At 43.6% G+C, this 18,416-nt stretch overlaps 1 protein-coding gene across 1 annotated transcript; it reads left to right on the top strand.

The window, feature by feature from the left end:
* Positions 1 to 615: 615 nt before the first annotated feature.
* KCNV2 (potassium voltage-gated channel modifier subfamily V member 2) lies at positions 616 to 17,193 on the top strand. Its single transcript, XM_067742422.1, has 2 exons — positions 616 to 2,016; positions 16,912 to 17,193. Exons 1-2 carry the CDS (start codon positions 616 to 618, stop codon positions 17,191 to 17,193), a joined length of 1,683 nt encoding a protein of 560 aa, XP_067598523.1.
* The last annotated feature ends 1,223 nt before the right edge of the window (positions 17,194 to 18,416 follow it).

The raw sequence follows: 18,416 nt of genomic DNA on the forward strand, positions 1-18,416 counted from the left end.
ATCGAAACAGAAGACAAATGCTGAGAGGAAAAGTGACTGGTCAGGAGGTCCACTTTAAGCATTCTGTTGCTACCTCTGTCCCTGTTCATGGTGGATTTACCTAGGGCAGAGGCTGCAACTTCAACAGTTAAGTGTCAAGACACATTCTATAGCAAATTCAGCTGATTTCATCTCAGCACAGGGACACTGGGCACTTCCTAAGGGCAGGGCTGGCTGACATTTTTATTAGCAATCATCTCTGCCACCTTCTGATTACCTACAGATTTAAGACCACATAATCATCCCCTAGGTCACAGAGTGGAGGGAGAGGGGGAGGAAACTGACTAAGAGGCTCTAAATCCCTCCTAACACTTGCTTCTTCCCTATCAGCTAGATTAGAGCAGTCAACAGCCGTCTGCCTAGGCGTTCAGACCCGGCAAGCTGGGCTGGGCTGGGCTGCCCAGGGCCTGAGGAGGGACAGCTCTGAGGGCGATGCTGTGGACCCCAGGTCTGCTGGTCCGGGCCGCTCTCTCTACAACAGTGCAGAGCACGTGATCCATCTACCAGTGGCAGTGAGCAGGCTGGGGACCTTACCACAACCAGCAGGGAAAAGGCAAGGGTCCACTTCCTCCAGCCATGCTGAAACAGAATGAGAGGAGGCGGTCTTGGGGCTACAGGTCCTGGCATACTACGGAGAGTGAAGACGCATCCCAGGCAGTGGGCAGCCAACAACGCAGGCGCATCTGCTCCGTGGGGGCCCTCCCGGGCTCCCAGACCAGCTTTCCACCGTGGACCCAGAGCTATTGTAGCTACTACATCGATGAGGACACGGATACCGAGGAGGACCAGCAGTGGAAGGACGACCTGGCAGAGGAGGACCAGCAGCCAGGAGAGGCCACCACCGACCAAGGCGAAGGCGGCACTGACGCTCCGGTCGTGTCGTCCACCCTGAACGTGAACGTGGGCGGCCAGAGCTACCACCTGGACTACGCCGAGCTGGCCAGCTACCCCAAGACGCGCCTGGGCCGCCTGGCCACCTCCACCAGCCGCAGCCGCCAGCTGGGCCTGTGCGACGATTATGAGGCACAGACGGACGAATACTTCTTCGACCGCGACCCGGAGATCTTCCAGCTCATCTACAACTTCTACGCGTCCGGCGTGCTGCTGGTGCGCGACGAGCTGTGCCCGCGCCGCTTCCTGGAGGAACTGGGCTACTGGGGCGTGCGGCTCAAGTACGCGCCGCGCTGCTGCCTCATCTGCTTCGAGGAGAGGCGCGACGAGCTGAGCGAGCAGCTCAAGATCCAGCGTGAGCTGCGCGCGCAGGCGCAGGCCGAGGAGGCCGAGGAGCTCTTCCGAGACATGCGCTTCTACGGGCCGCAGCGGCGCCGCCTCTGGAACCTCATGGAGAAGCCCTTCTCGTCGGTGGCCGCCAAGGCCATCGGGGTGGCCTCCAGCCTCTTCGTGCTCATCTCCGTCGTGGCGCTGGCGCTCAACACGGTAGAGGAGATGCAGCAGCAGGCGGGGCAGGGCGCGGGCAGTGGCAACCCGCAGCCCTTTCTGGAGCACGTGGAGATGCTATGCATGGCTTTCTTCACGCTCGAGTTCCTGCTGCGCCTGGTCTCCACGCCCGACCTGCGGCGCTTCGCGCAGAGCGCCCTCAACCTGGTGGACCTGGTGGCCATCCTGCCACTCTACCTGCAGCTGCTGCTCGAGTGCTTCACGAGCGAGGACCAGGTGCACAGCAAGGACTCGCCGCACGAGCACGACCTCGAGACCATGGGCCGCGTGGGCCAGGTGGGCCAGGTGCTGCGCGTCATGCGCCTCCTGCGCATCTTCCGCATCCTCAAGCTGGCGCGCCACTCCACCGGCCTGCGTGCCTTCGGCTTCACGCTGCGCCAGTGCTACCAGCAGGTGGGCTGCCTGCTGCTCTTCATCACCATGGGCATCTTCACCTTCTCTGCGGCCGTCTACTCCGTGGAGCACGACGTGCGTGGAACCAACTTCACCAGCATCCCCCACGCCTGGTGGTGGGCCGCGGTGAGCACCACGGCCCGTGGGCTTTCCCACCCACTTCCCCAGCCCGACAGACGCTGCTTCTCCCGTTCCTGGGTCATGCCACCTGCCTTGCTTTGTTCCCTCATCTTTGCCCTGCCTTCTTTAACGGCCATTGCTTTCTCCATTCCTTCGATGTCCCCAGCTTAAACAAAAGATAAAAACAACAAAACAGAAAAAACAAACAAACAAAAAAAACGGGTAGCTGCTAAAGGGTTGGAAAGACATAGTCCAGTAAGAAAGACGTAGTCCAAGAAATTTGGTGTGGTCCTAGTTATCTCCAAATCTAGATTTAGTCTTAATACCCCCGAGAGGCTAATTTTAAGGAATAATCACTGTTCACGTTCGTGGGAAGATTCATCATCGTCATTCTTGTTATTTGTCCCTTATTGAACACCTATTGTCCTAAGTGGTTTATAAAGCGTATCTTATTTCAGCATCACAACCATGTGAGGTGGTTAGGATCACTATTGTTTTAAGAGGAACGTTTTCCTGCAGATTTTGAAGGAAGCCATCCATGTATGCAGGGGAGGAAATGCGACGTGGCTGAAGAGCGGCAACCCTCACTGGAATCCCACTGGTTCTAGCTAAATCGGAGTATCTAACACTGAAACCTGCTCCAATGCCACAAAAATTCTTTCGGGACATGGCATTATTGCCCCATTTTACAGCTAGAGGAATTGAGGTGCAGATAATTTGAGGTATAATAATAATAATTTAGACACGCAGCTAAAGGTAGTCCCGTGAGGACCGGAACCCAAGCCTGTCCAGTTGCAAAATCCATGCCCTTTCCACAGCCCAGCACTGCCTCTTTCAAGCTTTAGTATTTCTGCATGCCTTGCTTAATTTGCACTTACTATATTAGTTATTTTTGTCATTTTCTTTGGTGTTTGCCTTTTATAATAGTTTATGCCATTTACTCAAATATCTGTGTTTCTGATATGCTAGACTAAATCCTTGGAAAGTCCCTGAATCACTGGAAATGCTGATTGATCGGGTCTTCTAAGATCAATGAACACATTGACATACGTGCATAGGAAAGAACTGGGCGTATGCTTTCCTTATTTACTTTAAATAGATGGTTTGTAATGCCTTTAAAGACATTAAGCAAATATAACCAGTTTTTCCTATATTAGAAAGTGGATATTTTCAACACTAACACTGGATATGTTAGAACCCACAGTCTGGAGTTCTGATATGAACCTACCCAGGGCTCCTACTAATAGTGTAGTATAGTGGAATGGAAGATTTAGATTTAGATTCTTGTCCCAGATCTGCTAATAATGAACTGGGATCCTCCATGATTAACTGTGAAACCTCACTCCCTAACTCCCTATCTTCAGTTTCCTCATCTCAAAAGGGGAGGGTGTAGAGCTCTGCAATTCAGTGAGTCTTGCTTCCCTGGAAAGCAGAGCTCTCATATATACAACAAGATGTGTGAGCTTTCTTCAGTGATGGGATGATGTGAGGTTCTTCCAAACGAGCTGGCCAAATGCCGCTGCTTTGATCATATTCCAAATGACAAGAGGTCATCCCCATAGTAGATAAATCATGTGTACAGACGGGGTTGATGAAGGATGATTTGTCCCCAGCAAATGCCATTTACTTTGGAGGTGAGTAAAGCAAGGAGGGAAAAGAGAAAATCCACAGGCTGATGATATAATACCAAGTTTTAGAGAGTCAAGTTTCCATTCGTCCAAGTATCTTAGAAGGCTAGCGTATGTAAGCTGCACCTAGTGAACTCTTTGATACTATATTCTGAATACACAAAACGTCTTTTACCTTTTGTATATTAATATAAAATTTTTGATAAGAATTCTATTCCTAATAATGGATTTTTCTTTTTAAAAAAGTTCCTTAAGTGAATGCCTAGTGATCCCCTTTAATTTCTTGATGTGTTTATTGTTTAATAACATTGAAATTTTCAAATTATCCCCCTTTTAATATTGACAAAAATTATCTTACTCAAGGTCACTGTTTTCTATAGACTTTACAATAAAACTTGAATCACCATTCAGTTTCTATCTATAACAAATTTTACTAATTATTGCTTTTACCAATGTGAATTTTCTTTTGTAGCTATTAGCTCTATCAGGCACTATTTTCACAGGCCAGAATTTACACATGTCAACCTACCATTTACCAACCTTAACCTTTACCAATGACCTTCATCCATGTTATTCTCTGAGAATTATATATACTATTAAAAATCATTATGGATTAAAGACTGATAGCTTGTGTTCGTTTCTAAACTAACCTATGAAAATAATAGGAGCAACTCCCCTTGAACATTTGAGGACTGCTCTATTCCCCAGGACCAATATACTATTAAATCAATTCTTCTCTATACTTGTTATGACATTGCATATTGTGTAGTAAGGGCCCTTATTTTCAATATAGCAAAGAGAAAAGAAGATGCCAAGTAAAAAGATGCAAAATTTTAGGACCAATTCTTCACAAAATTCCATCTTCTTCATTCATTGAGCAAGATTTTTTTTTAACATCTTTATTGCAGTATAATTGCTTTACAATGGTGTGTTAGTTTCTGCTGTATAACAAAGTGAATCAGCTATAGGTATACATGTATCCCCATATCCCTTCCCTCTTGCGACTCCCTCCCACCCTCCATATCCCACCCCTCTAGGTGGACACAAAGCACCAAGCTGATCTCCCTGTGCTATGCAGCTGCTTCCCACTACCTATCTATTTGGTAGTGTGTATGTGTCAATGCCACTCTCTCACTTCCTCCCAGCTTACCCTTCCACCCCCACCCTGTGTCCTCAAGTCCATTCTCTATGTCTGCGTCTTTATAACTGTCCTGCCCCTAGGTTCTTCAGAACCATTTTTTTAAGACTCCATATATGTGTGTTAGCATACGGTATTTGTTTTTCTCTTTCTGACTTACTTCACTATGTATGACAATCTCTAGGTCCATCCACCTCACTGCAAATAACTCAATTCATTTCTTTTTATGGCTGAGTAATATTCCACTGTATATATGTGCCACATCTTCTTTATCCATTCATCTGTCGATAGACACTTAGGTTGCTTCCATGTCCTGGCTATTGTAAATAGAAATGCAATGAACATTGTGGTACATGACTCTTTTTGAATTATGGTTTTCTCAGGGTATATGTCCAGTAGTGGGATTGCTGGGTCATACAGTAGTTCTATTTTTACTTTTTTAAGGAACCTCCATACTGTTCTCAATAGTGGATGTATCAGTTTACATTACCACCAACAGTGCAGGAGGGTTCCCTTTTCTTCACACCCTCTCCATCATTTACTGTTTGTAGATTTTTTGATGATGGTCATTCTGACGGGTGTGAGATGATATCTCATTGTAGTTTTGATTTGCATTTCTCTAATGATGACTGATGTTGAGCATCCTTTCATGTGTTTGTTGGCAACCTGTATGTCTTCTTTGGAGAAATGTCTGTTTAGGACTTCTTCCCATTTTTGGATCGGATTGTTTGTTTTTTTTGATATTGAGCTGCATGAGCTGCTTGTATATTTTGTAGATTAATCCTTTATCAGTTGTTTCATTTGCAAATATTTTCTCCCATTCTGAGGGCTGTCTTTTCGTTTGTTTTATAGTTTCCTTTGCTGTGCAAAAGCTTTTAAGTTTCATTAGCTCCCCTTTGTTTATTTTTGTTTTTACTCCACTTCTCTAGGAGGTGGGTCAAAAAGGATCTTGCTGTGATTTATGTCATGAGTGTTCTACCTATGTTTTCATCTAAGAGTTTTATAGTGTCTGGCCTTACATTTAGATCTTTAATCCATTTTGAGTTTACTTTTGTGTATGGTGTTAGGGAGTGTTCTAATTTCATTCTTTTACATGTAGCTGTCCAGTTTTCCCAGCACCACTTACTGAAAAGGCTGTCTTTTCTCCATTGTATACTCTTGCCTCCTTTATCAAAGATAAGGTGACCACATGTGCATGGGTTTATCTCTGGGCTTTCTATCCTGTTCCATTGATCTATATTTCTTTTTTTTGTGCCAGTACCATACTGTCTTGATTACTGTAGCTTTGTAGTATAGTCTGAAGTCAGGGAGCCTGATGCCTCCAGCTCCGTTTTTCTTTCTCAAGATTACTTCAGCTATTCGGGGTCTTTTGTGTTTCCATACAAATTGCAAAATGTTTTGTTCTAGTTCTGTGAAAAATGCCTTTGGCAGTTTGATAGGGATTGCATTGAATCTGAAGATTGCTTTGGGTAGTATAGTCATTTTCACAATGTTGATTCTTCCAATTCAAGAACATGGTATGTCTCTCCACCTGTTTGTATCATCTTTAATTTCTTTCATCAGTTTCTTACAGTTTTCTGCCTACATGTCTTTTGTCTTCTTAGGTAGGTATATTCCTAGATATTTTATTCTTTTTGTTGCAGTGGTAAATGGGTGTGTTTCCTTAATTTCTCTTTCAGATTTTTCATCATTAGCATATAGGAATGCAAGAGATTTCTGTGCATTAATTTTGTATCCTGCTACTTTACCAAAATCACTGATTAGCTCTAGTAGATTTTTGGTAGCATTTTTAGGATTCTCTATGTATAGTATCATGTCATCTGCAAACAGTGACGGTTTTACTTCTTTTCTGATTTGGATTCATTTTATTTCTTTCTTGTCTCTGATTGCTGTGGCTAAAAGTTCCCAAACTATGTTGAATAACAGTGGGTGACAGTGGGCAACCTTGTCTTGTTCCTGATCTTAGAGGAAATGGTTTCAGTTTTCACCACTGAGAACAATGTTGACTGTGGGTTTGTCATATATGGCCTTTATTATGTTGAGGTAGGTTCCCTCTATGCCTACTTTCTGGAGAAGTTTTATCATAAATGGGTGTTCAATTTTGTCAAAAGCTTTTTCTGCATCTATTGAGATGATCATATGATTTTTATTCTTCAGTTTGTTAATATGGGGTATCACATTGATTGATCTGCATATATTGAAGAATCTTTGCATTCCTGGGATAAACCTCACTTGATCATGCTGTATGATCCTTTTAGTGTGCTGTTGGATTCTGTTTGCTGGTATTAGGTTGAGGATTTTTGCATCTATGCTCATCAGTGATATTGGCCTGTAGTTTTCTTTCTTTGGGACATTCTTATCTGGTTTTGGTATCAGGGTGACGGTGGCCTCGTAGAATGAGTTTGGGAGTGTTCCTCCCTCTGCTATATTTTGGAAGAGTTTGAGAAGGATAGGTGTTAGCTCTTCTCTAAATGTTTGATAGAATTCACCTGTGAAGCCATCTGGTCCTGGGCTTTTGTTTGTTGGAAGATTTCTAATCACAGTTTCAATTTCAGTGCTTGTGATTGGTCTATTTATATTTTCTATTTCTTCCTGGTTCAGTCTCGGAAGGTTGTGCTTTTCTAAGAATTTGTCCATTTCTTCCAGGTTGTTCATTTTATTGGCATAGAGTTGCTTGTAGTAATCTCTCATGATCCTTTGTATTTCTGCAGTGTCAGTTGTTGCTTCTCCTTTGTCATTTCTAATTCTGTTGATTAGAGTCTTCTCCCTTTTTTTCTTGATGAGTCTGGCTAATGGTTTATCAATTTTGTTTATCTTCTCAAAGAACCAGCTTTTAGTTTTATTGACCTTTGCTATCATTTCTTTCATTTCTTTTTCATTTATTTCTGATCTGATCTTTATGATTTCTTTCCTTCTGCTAACTTCGGGGTTTTATTTGTTCCTCTTTCTCTAATTGCTTTAGGTGTAAGGTTAGATTGTTTATTTGAGATGCTTGTTTCTTGAGGTAGGATTGTACCGCTATAAACTTCCCTCTTAGAACTGGTTTTGCTGCATCCCATCGGTTTTGGGTTGTCGTGTTTTCATTGTCATTTGCTTCTAGGTATTTTTTGATTTCCTCTTTGATTTCTTCAGTGATCCCTTGGTTATTTAGTAGCATACTGTTTAGCCTCCATATGTTTGTATTTTTTACAGTTTTTTTCCTGTAATTGATATCTAGTCTCATAGCATTGCGGCCAGAAAAGATACTTGATACGATTTCAATTTTCTTAAATTTACCAAGGCTTGATTTGTGACCCATGATATGATCTGTCTTGGAGAATGTTCCATGAGCACTTGAGAAGAAAGTGTATTCTGTTGTTTTTGGATGGAATGTCCTATAACTATCAGTTAAGTCCATCTTGTTTAATGTATCATTTTAAGTTTGTGTTTCCTTATTTATTTTCATTTTGGATGATGTCCATTGGTGAAAGTGCAGTGTTAAAGTCATGTTACTGTTGATTTCCCCTTTTATGGCTGTTAGCATTTGCCTTATGTATTGAGGCGATCCTATGTTGGGTGCATAAATATTTACAATTGTTATATCTTCTTCTTGGATTGATCCCTTGATCATTCTGTAGTGTCCTTCTTTGTCTCTTGTAATAGTCTTTGTTTTAAAGTCTCTTTTGTCTGGTATGAGAATTGCTACTCCAGCTTTCTTTTGATTTCCATTTGCATGGAATATCTTTTTCCATCCCCTCACTTTCAGTCTGTATGTGCCCCTAGGTCTGAAGAGGGTCTCTTGTAGACAGCATATATACGGGTCTTGTTTTTGTATCCATTCAGCCAGTCTACGTCTTTTGGTTGGAGCCTTTAATCCATTTACATTTAAGGTAATTGTCGATATGTATGTTCCTATTACAATTTTCTTAATTTGGGGGGGTTTGTTATCATAGGTCTTTTCCTTCTCTTGTGTTTCCTGCCTAGAAAAGTTCCTTTAGCATTTGTTGTAAAGCTGGCTTGGTGGTGCTGAATTATCTTACCTTTTGCTTGTCTGTAAAGGTTTTAATTTCTCTGTTGAATCTGAATGAGATCCTTGCTGGGTAGAGTAATCTTGGTTGTAGGCTTTTCCATTTCATCACTTTAAATATGTCCTGCCAATCCTTTCTGGCTTGTAAAACTTCTGCTGAAAGATCAGCTGTTAACCTTATGAAGATTCCATTGTATGTTACTTGTTGCTTTTCCCTTGCTGCTTTTAATATTTTTTTATTTAATTTTTGATAGTTTGATTAATATGTGTCTTGGCGTGTTTCTCCTTGGATTTATCCTGTGTTGGACTATCTGTGCTTCCTGGACTTGATTAACTAATTCCTTTCCCATGTTAGGGAAGTTTTCAACCATAATCTCTTCAAATATTTTCTCAGTCCCTTTCTTTTCCTCTTCTTCTTCTGGGACCCCTATAATTCAAATGTTGGTGCATTTAGTGTTGTCCCAGAGGTCTCTGAGAATGTCCTCAATTCTTTTCATCTTTTTTTCTTTATTCTGCTCTGTGGTAATTATTTCCACTATTTTATCATCCAGGTCACTTATCCATTTTTCTGCCTCAGTTATTCCACTATTGATTCCTTCTAGAGAATTTTTACTTTCATTTATTGTGTTGTTCATCACTGTTTGTTTGCTCTTTAGTTCCTTTAGGTCCTTGTTAAACGTTTCTTGTATATTCTCCATTCTATTTCCAAGATTTTGGATCATCTTTACTATCATTACTCTGAATTCTTTTTCAGGTAGACTGCCTATTTCCTCTTCATTTGTTTGGTCTGGTGGGTTTTTATCTTGCTCCTTCATCTGCTGCGTATTTCTCTGTCTTCTCATTTTGCTTATCTTACTGTGTTTGGGGTCTCCTTTTCGCAGGCTGCAGGTTCGTAGTTCCCATTGTTTTTGGTGTCTGCCCCCAGTGGCTAAGGTTGGTTCAGTAGGTTGTGTAGGTTTCCTGGTGGAGGGGACTAGTGCCTGTGTTCTGGTGGATGAGGCTGGGTCTTGTCTTTCTGGTGGGCAGGGCCGTGTCCAGTGGTGTGTTTTGGGGTGTCTGTGAACTTAGTATGATTTTAGGCAGCCTGTCTAATGGGTGGGGTTGTGTTCCTGTCTTGCTAGTTGTTTGGCATGGGGTGTCCAGCACTGGAGGTGAGCAAGATTATTTTTGAGCACTTAGTGTGCCGAGGAGTATTCTAAATGCTAGGGATACCGAGTAATAAGGGAAAAACAAAAATAAGGTGAAATTTTTTCCCTCATGGTGTTTACATCCTAATGGAGAAAGATAATAAATCATTTAAGATATGAGTGTGTCTTATATAGGATAATGGGATAGAGAGTGATCTGGGTGGCAGAATCTATCTTTGATGGACTAGTGGAATAGTCAGAGAAGACTTCTTGGAGAAGATGACATTGAACTAAATCTTGAATGCTGAGAAGGAAGTCATCTAAATAGACGTGACCAAGCAGACATGAGAATCTGAGAAGTAGAATCCTAAAAGTAACTCTGATGCAATAGTCTCCAAGCATTTTATTTATCATACATCTCATAATTTAAAAAATTCTGAGCACACACCCATGATAAATATGTGTTTAGTTAATCGTAAGTTAGAAGCTATTTATTGCTATAATAACAATGCATCACAAACCACCCCAAAATTCAGTGGCTCGAAATGTCAAGCATCTATTTGCCTTGTGAGTTTGCAAGTCAGCAACTCAGAATGGTTTCAAGTACAGGGTTAGAAGAACCTTGGACTGGTGTCAGCTGCTCACGTCACAGTCTGATGGTCAGCTGGCTGACAGCTGGATGAAGAAGGAGACTAGGTCTTTCATCATCCAGCAGGCATGTATCCATGGTCGTGGCAAAGGGCAAGAGAGAGAGAGTACAAGCCCAATCATGCAAGCACTGATAAGCTTCTGTTCATGACACTTGCTCAACTCATTGGCCAGAGCAAGTCACAAGGCCAAACTCAGAGTCAACGGGAAAAGCAGGTTAGCCCACTCACTGTAGGAAAGCAATGCAAAGTTTTATGGCAAAGAGCTTGGATATAGGAAGATACAAAGAATTGGGTCCAGTAATACAATCATTCTACTGCATTAAGATATTACTGCTCAAATATATTATCTGTATCAGAAAACATACACTCACACAGTGAAAACGTAAAGAGGTAAAGAGAAACAGGATCGATATTTTCTTGCCCCACTCCAGTGCTGCAGCCCTTGTGGTATATTCACCCGCATTAGAGACAGGTTTTCTAATCCTTCCCTCTGTGTGTTTTTAGTACTCTCAGACAACCCCAAAATCTGACTTTTTAATAATCTCCCCTCTATCTATGCCAAGCATCCTGCAACCTTCCTCTGTAATTCAACTCGGGGTTTTAAGAGAAACACAGTAATTTTCATTATTGTGAATTCTCCTACAGCTGCAGAACAAATCCCTCATGGACACTCATGTCTGCAAATGCTCATGCATTAGGATATACGATAGACCCATCCTACTCGTCTGTCAAATGGAGGTTATTTGTCAGCACTAATGTAATAGGAAACATATGTAAAAACACTAGCCTGTACTCTGTCCTCAATGAATAGAAGGTACCATATCTGACTAGCTGATAGCCTTTATCACATGGAAGCAATAACCTTTGCTTCCAGATTCATTTGTGGGAAAAGAAAACAGAAGCGATTCCTTCTCTCCTGGGGAAAAGAGAGAGTCTGTAAGATGCACAAAAGGGTCAGCCGTTCCATCTTGGGAGAGTTTCTGAGTGTCCAAATAAACAGGCCCATGCCTGGAGCAGCTCCAGCCGTGTTGGGACTCTCCGGGTTGCCTGGGTGTGGGAAATGCTAGGCATAGCTCAACAAGAACAATTAGCTCTATGATGAAGCCGCGAGCTTTGGCCTGTTGTGGCTATGTTTTTAAGGAGAAAAGGACAATTGGACTGTTCAACAGACCATTTCCTTCTGAGCTTTCCAGAGCAAGTTACAGCTATAGAAACTAAATAGGAAACTATGTCATGAACTCATTCCTTCAAAAATTAACGAAAACTATCTCTAGGTGAAGCATCAGATAGTTGTAGCCCAGAGACCTTGTTTCTATCTTTGTTTTCCTCAAGCATGCTATCATTTCCTTGCAAATAGGTGGCACTTAGAAGATCACTGAGATTAATTTTATTTTATTTTTATTAATGGCTTGCTTGCTTTGAGAAGACCCCTTTGGAAGGTGAATTAGGATAACAGAAAACAAAACGTGGGATATTTTAAACAGAAGGAATTTTATACAGGGAGATAGATACATAGGCTGGAAGAGCAAAAAGGAGAAAGTGAGATAACCTGAAGATTGGTAACTGTGGGAAAGAGTGTTGGCCCCAGAACTGGGGAGACAAATGGGAGAAGGTAGAGTTACTGGAACCTAGAAGTACAGAGAAGGAACCACTGTGTAGCTGTTGCCGGACCCCTAAGATGGCACCACAAGGCTCGTGCTGGGTGTGCTGAAAGATGCCTGAGCCATAGCTATCTGCTGTTGTTGAAGGATGATGACAGAAACCAGAAGCAGGAAGAGAGACTCTTACTCCCTCATTCCATCTTCTAGTCTCCCAACCGTGTCTCTCATTGGCAGAACCTAAGCAGAAGACAGCAGGCAAGGAAATCTGAGAAATGTAGTTTGCATCTTCCCAGCCACTGAATTACAAAAAAGAGCACAGAAGGGTATCGGGCTTAGGGCTGAGAGATAATGAGTAAATGTCCAGCACAGAAGGCATTAAAGTTCTCCTAGCTTCTTCAGAAAAAGCACAGGAGCCATAAAGGGGGGCAAAGGCTCTTAGGCACTTTTATGACTTTTGATCTGGCCGACTCCTGATTTTGGGGTGGTCCCCTTTTGTCTCTCTAAACTCCTCCTGTTGGCCAATGTAACTTTGAGCGGGACATGATAGAACTGTAGAGGGCAGGGAGAAGTAGCAAGTAAGCTGAGGGTGTGGAAGGCATTGTCACTATTTCTAGGAATAGATCCCAAACTTGCCTTAGCTTCTGCACACCTCCCCCTTATTGTACAATTTATGTACATGTCAGAACTTTCATATACGGATGAGGCCGGTTGTTCTTTTCAAGGTGATTACCCATGACCTCATTCTAACAGTGTTTCCACTGATCAAAACATTTTTTGAATTCCACTGGGGAATTATCTCCAGCGCCTGTGACATGTCCATTTATTAATACTTCTTTGTAGTGGGGCTAAATCTTTACTTTTTTGAAGGTGGATTCAATATTTTTAAATAGTCAAGACCCTTGAGTTGAAGACCGGCACCTAGAGTTAACCCTCAAGGGGGATAAGAACACTTGTTTCAAGGTCACGCCACTGAATCCTCTGTGCAGATTATAATCCCAGAGAGGAATTCCTAAAATATTTGTAGCAACGGCAGCATGGGTAAGCTAAGTAGAGCCTTTGAAGCTAAATCCTTTAAAGGACATTATGCATTGAAGTATGTAATCATTTTAACCAGAAAATGTTAGTCTTTACCACCTCGAATTCTTTGGGAAAACTAAGAAGAGGTGTTAATCCTTTTGAAAAATCAGTTTTATTCCCTGAGATCATAATTCCTAGATGCAGGGATTACTGGGTGCTAAAATGTAATCCGTGCGTAGGTCATTATGAGGGAAACAAACATTCCTTGCTGAAGGAGAAATTCAAGTACAGTTATTCTAAAGTTTCAGAGAAAAACTGGTTACTTGTTCTCCTTGTAAGGTTTAGTGGGTCAGGATTTGCTGATTAGTGGGTGAGCTGCTAGGGAAAGGTTACATTCTGGCTTTGGGGGGTCCAATGGCTAGGGAAAATAGGTAAATTTTCAACGGAATGGTAAGTTTCCAGAGTGGCTGGGCCAGTCAGTGTTTTCAGGATATTAAGACGGACTGCAGAAATTTCAGTCACATTTCCAAACCCCACTCCTGCTAATGTGAGAACTCACTCTGGGAGGTCACTTTGGTCCTTCTGGGAGCTTCCATCTTTCATGCTCATTCAGGGAGAAATGGTTTGGCCTGTGGAACATGGAGAAAAAGTTTCCAAAAACCAAGGAATCCAGAGTTCCTCTGGAGCCAAGAAGCAAGAAGCAGATCAACGGCTGAGTCAAACAGACAGTGCGTAAATTAGCTACGCGTTTTGAACAAATTCTTCAGAATCAGTCATACAGAGTCTCGTAGCAGAAGAGGTCTTTTCTCTAAAAATAGAGATCCAAGATATACAAAAATATTTAGACCATATTATGCACATCAAATATTTAATCTTCCTTCAGCCAATTCTCTTTGCTTTTGACCTTTTGCTCAAAGTTCAGCCAGAAAAAGAAATTGGGGTTGGGAGGGAAGCAAAGCCAGTGTGGGGACTGAGCAGAGGTTTAAATTAGGTACTTTGTCTCAATTAATTTTCCTTCCTCTGCATCCTCCTGTCTCCAACCCTCCCCCAATCCTGGACCCTTGAGGGGCTGGTTTACTGAAGCCTCTGATTTGGCCCTTCACGGATGCTTCCTGTTCTGAAATGACCCCTTCCTGTCACTCGCTCTTATATCCAGACTCCCTTTAGGCCTCCTCCAGGGAAAGTCAACGGACTAAACATTCACACAGAGGTACGAGTGACAGGGTTAGTGACAAATGAAAGCTGTTCACACACCTGGACAGAGATCTGACTCGGGTTCTTTTACTTTCAGCGTGGCCAGTGACAAGAAACGCACGCGTGCGCACGCACACACACACACACACACACACACACACACACACACACACAGAGCAAGCTTTTTTTTTTAAGATTAGCCCACAATCTTATTTTATCACTGCCTCTCATGGCCCTTTGGTCGAGAAGGTGGGAAAAGCAGATTCTCTACTGGAGACGGAGTGTCCCCCCTACCAATCTCCCTCACACAGCCTTCTCAGGAGCCAGGGAAGAGCTTCTTTCCACAGCCGCTGGTCTAACAAGCACAAGAGCTAACATTATCCCTCACACACCCTGTGCGGCTCCTTCAATTCCTGTAACAGTCCTATGAGGTGCGCACTATTATTCTCTCCACGTTTCAAAAGTAGAAACTGAGGCAGAGAGAATTTAGGCGACTTGCCCAAATCCCACAGCTGGGAAGTGGATGCAGACCCATGTGGCCTAGTGCCACACCTGCTTCCTTAACCTAGTCGACACCCTCCTGCCTCTGTTAGATGCTGCCTTGTGTTTTTCCACTGTGAGAAGGGCAGCCCAGCCCTCAGCAGTTCTCTCCCCAGAGACGGAGTAGTGAGAGGTAGTGTGCCACCCACCCCAAGAGGAGTTGCAACCTTCCCCCCCTTTTTTTTTTTTTTTTTGTGGTAGGCGGGCCTCTCACTGTTGTGGCCTCTCCCATTGCGGAGCACAGGCTCCAGATACACAGGCTCAGTGGCCATGGCTCATGGGCCCAGCTGCTCCGTGGCATGTGGGATCTTCCTGGACCGGGGCACGAACCCGTGTCCCCTGCATTGGCAGGCGGACTCTCAACCACTGCGCCACCAGGGAAGCCCCAACCTTCCCCTTTTTAAGGGCTGGATGGAGCTCTGGTTCTTATCAGCTCCACCAGATTTGCCCAGCTGGCCCACTTCTCCATTTCATTCTAACTAATCAATCATACTTACTCTAAGTTCAAATTAATCCTTACATCATCGAAACAAAAATGTCTGCATTTCTAAGTTAAAGGCTGTCTCTGTACAGATCACCAGGGTGACTGTACATTTTATAAAAGCATATGCTGGAAGACTGTGCGACGACACAAATCGATGAAGCCAATGTTGCCCCCTGGAGTTGTGCGATGCACAATTTTTTCAACTGTAATCAACAGCCCTGCCTAAAAGGCGTCTAGTAATTTTGCCAAGAGTCTGGGGACCAAAGGGAGTCTTAGGACATGAGGCATGAAAAACAGGCCCCGAAGGCTTCCCTGGTGGCGCAGTGGTTGAGATTCCGCCTGCCAATGCAGAGGATACAGGTTCGTGCCCCGGTCCGGAAAGATCCCACATGCCGCGGAGCGGCTGGGCCCGTGAGCCATGGCCGCTGAGCCTGCGCGTCCGGAGCCTGTGCTCCGCAACGGGAGAGGCCACAGCAGTGAGAGGCCCGTGTACCGCAAAAACAAAACAAAACAAAACACAGGCCCCGAGAGATTTTTCTGGGTTTTCTCCGGCTACATCGACTGATAACTAGTCCCATGTGGGTATCTGCATTTTAAAACAGAAGCTTGTTAACCTAAATAAATCTCTAATTAGTGGAATTTAAAGCAGTGTGACAAGTGTGATGGGAAGACTTTCATGCAGGGTGAACATATTTTTGGTCGGTGACATCTTACAAAAGTCCCATCGCAAAATAATGAGCGTGTTTCTCCAGACATTTGCAATTAAAGCACCTTCATATAAAATATCTCATTTGAACTGCCTAACAACTCTGAGAACTATTACAACTGTCTCTATTTTAAGGATGAGAGAAGGACCACAGAGGAGGTTGCTTAATGCTTTGTGCGTGCCTGACAAAGTGCGTGTGAAGTGCTTTATCATCATTTTCTTGTTTAGTCTTCACAAGAATCCTGAGAGTTAGTCATTATCCCCCTGTTTTAGATGCAGGAACCAAGGCTTAGAGACTCTGAATGTTTTGCCCAAGGTCACTCAGCTGGGAAGGTCAGAGTCAGGACTTGAACCAGGTCTGACTGGTTCTAAGCCCAAGCTCTTTCCCGTTCGTGTATCACGTAGGCAAGTCCAGGGACTCTGTCCTAAATTTGGCCCCAGCTGAAGGCAGGCAAAGACCTACCTTTATTGAGCCTATTCTACACCAGGAACTTCACACACATTATTCTTCTGTGCCCTTCACAACAACCCTTTAAAGTAGATACAACTCCCCTGTATGGTAAGTAAGAAAATTGATAAGTGATAGGGTTTAAACCCAAGCCTTTCAGCTCCAAAGCTGATGTTCTTTCCATGCCCCAGGTCTTGCAGGCCACCTTTCCAGTACCTCCTAAAGCTGACTCCGTGCGGAGCTGTTATACAACCAGGTGCACCTTCAGCAGGACGGAAGACACCTCTCCCTGCCTGGTTCCCTCCCTTTCTTCTCCTCGCTCTCGATGCTGACAATTCCATTCTACTTTCCTTCCCTCACAGGTGAGCATCTCCACTGTGGGCTATGGAGACATGTACCCAGAGACTCACCTGGGCCGGCTTTTTGCCTTCCTCTGCATTGCTTTCGGGATCATCCTCAACGGGATGCCCATTTCCATCCTCTACAACAAGTTCTCCGATTACTACAGCAAGCTCAAGGCTTACGAGTACACCGCCATACGAAGGGAAAGGGGGAATGTGGAGTTCATGCAGAGAGCCCGAAAGAAGATAGCTGAGTGCTTGGCTGGAAGCAACCCACAGCCCAACCCAAGGCAAGATCATTAATATGTGTTAGGATGTGCGGCCGGTCGATGCCATGAATTTCAAGGCTTCCTTCCTCCTTCCTCTTTTTTTTATTATCAGGATTAACAGTGAAAGGACACGTGAAGCAGACGTACACAAAAGGCGTTCAGTTCACAAAAATCTACCTCTAGAAATGTTCATTTTGGCCCAAACTCAGACTGCCTCATGTTACTCTGTAACTAACAGTGTTGCGTAAGATACTGACCTTCCCAATGACATTGATATTGAAACCTCCTTGAGAGGAGCGACAGCTTAGATTTCTCTTGCAGCTTCTCATGGCTTTTCAATAAATACTTTCGGACTTGAGTTGACTTGAGAAGAATTTCCTTGGTTGAAAGAAAAAAGCATTCTTAATTGTCTAGAGAGAGGGAGTGTTGCAGCAGAAACTATATGAGCTTTGGAACTAGTCAGACCAACCTCAGTCAGAAGCTCAGATCTACCAGCTGTTCAATTTGGGGCAAGTTACTTTTAACTGTCTGAGCCTCAGTTTCTTCAACTTTAAATTATACTTCCTAGTAATATGAGCATGGAGATTGGAGATACTACTTGTAAATGCTCAATAAATGGTGGCTGCTAAAATGGTCTGAGTAGGTATTGTGTAGTAGATTCTTGACTGGTGGCTCTCATTCAAGGGAGGTTTTGTCCACCCCTCCCCCGCTTGCCCCAGGACATTTGACAATGCCTAGAGATGGTGGGGTTTTTTGTTTCTTTTTTCCTAGAGATGGTTTTGATTGTCACCACTGTGACAGAGGATGAGAGGGGCTTCTGGCACTAGTAGGCAGAGACCTGGGTTACTACTAAGCATGCTCAGGACAGCCCTATCACAAAGAATTATTTGATCCAGAATGTCAGCAGTGACAAAATTGAGAAACCCTGGTCTAGCCATAATGTGGGTGCCCCCAGACTTGACTGTGACGCATGCCCGAGGGTGTTAGTGCCCCTCCCTAGACAGGAGCCCCTACATGTCCTCACCTCTCAGAGCCTCCTTTTTTTCTCCTTTCCATGAAAAATCAAAAGCAAACAAAAAACAAAAAAACAAAAAACCCTGCCTTTTGGACAACTGTTCTGGGCTAAGCACTGAACAAAAGGAATTGAATGGACATGGCGCTCTGCTCTGGGCACCATCTGTGGGTCAGAAAACCAATTCCTACAGGTTCTTTCTCTCCCTGCCCCCGTCTCCTCTTAATTCCTTCCTTCTTCCATAA

This window comes from Pseudorca crassidens, chromosome 7 (assembly GCF_039906515.1).
Source record: "Pseudorca crassidens isolate mPseCra1 chromosome 7, mPseCra1.hap1, whole genome shotgun sequence".
NCBI classification, from domain to species: Eukaryota; Metazoa; Chordata; class Mammalia; order Artiodactyla; family Delphinidae; genus Pseudorca; species Pseudorca crassidens.

What these genes read in the sequence shown, in the direction of transcription:
- KCNV2 (XM_067742422.1), top strand. Translation starts at nt 616, where the DNA reads ATGCTGAAACAGAATGAGAGGAGGCGGTCTTGGGGCTACAGGTCCTGG. An exon ending in ACGCCTGGTGGTGGGCCGCG is followed by an intron (nt 2,017 to 16,911) that starts GTGAGCACCACG and finishes CTTCCCTCACAG; the next exon opens with GTGAGCATCTCCACTGTGGG.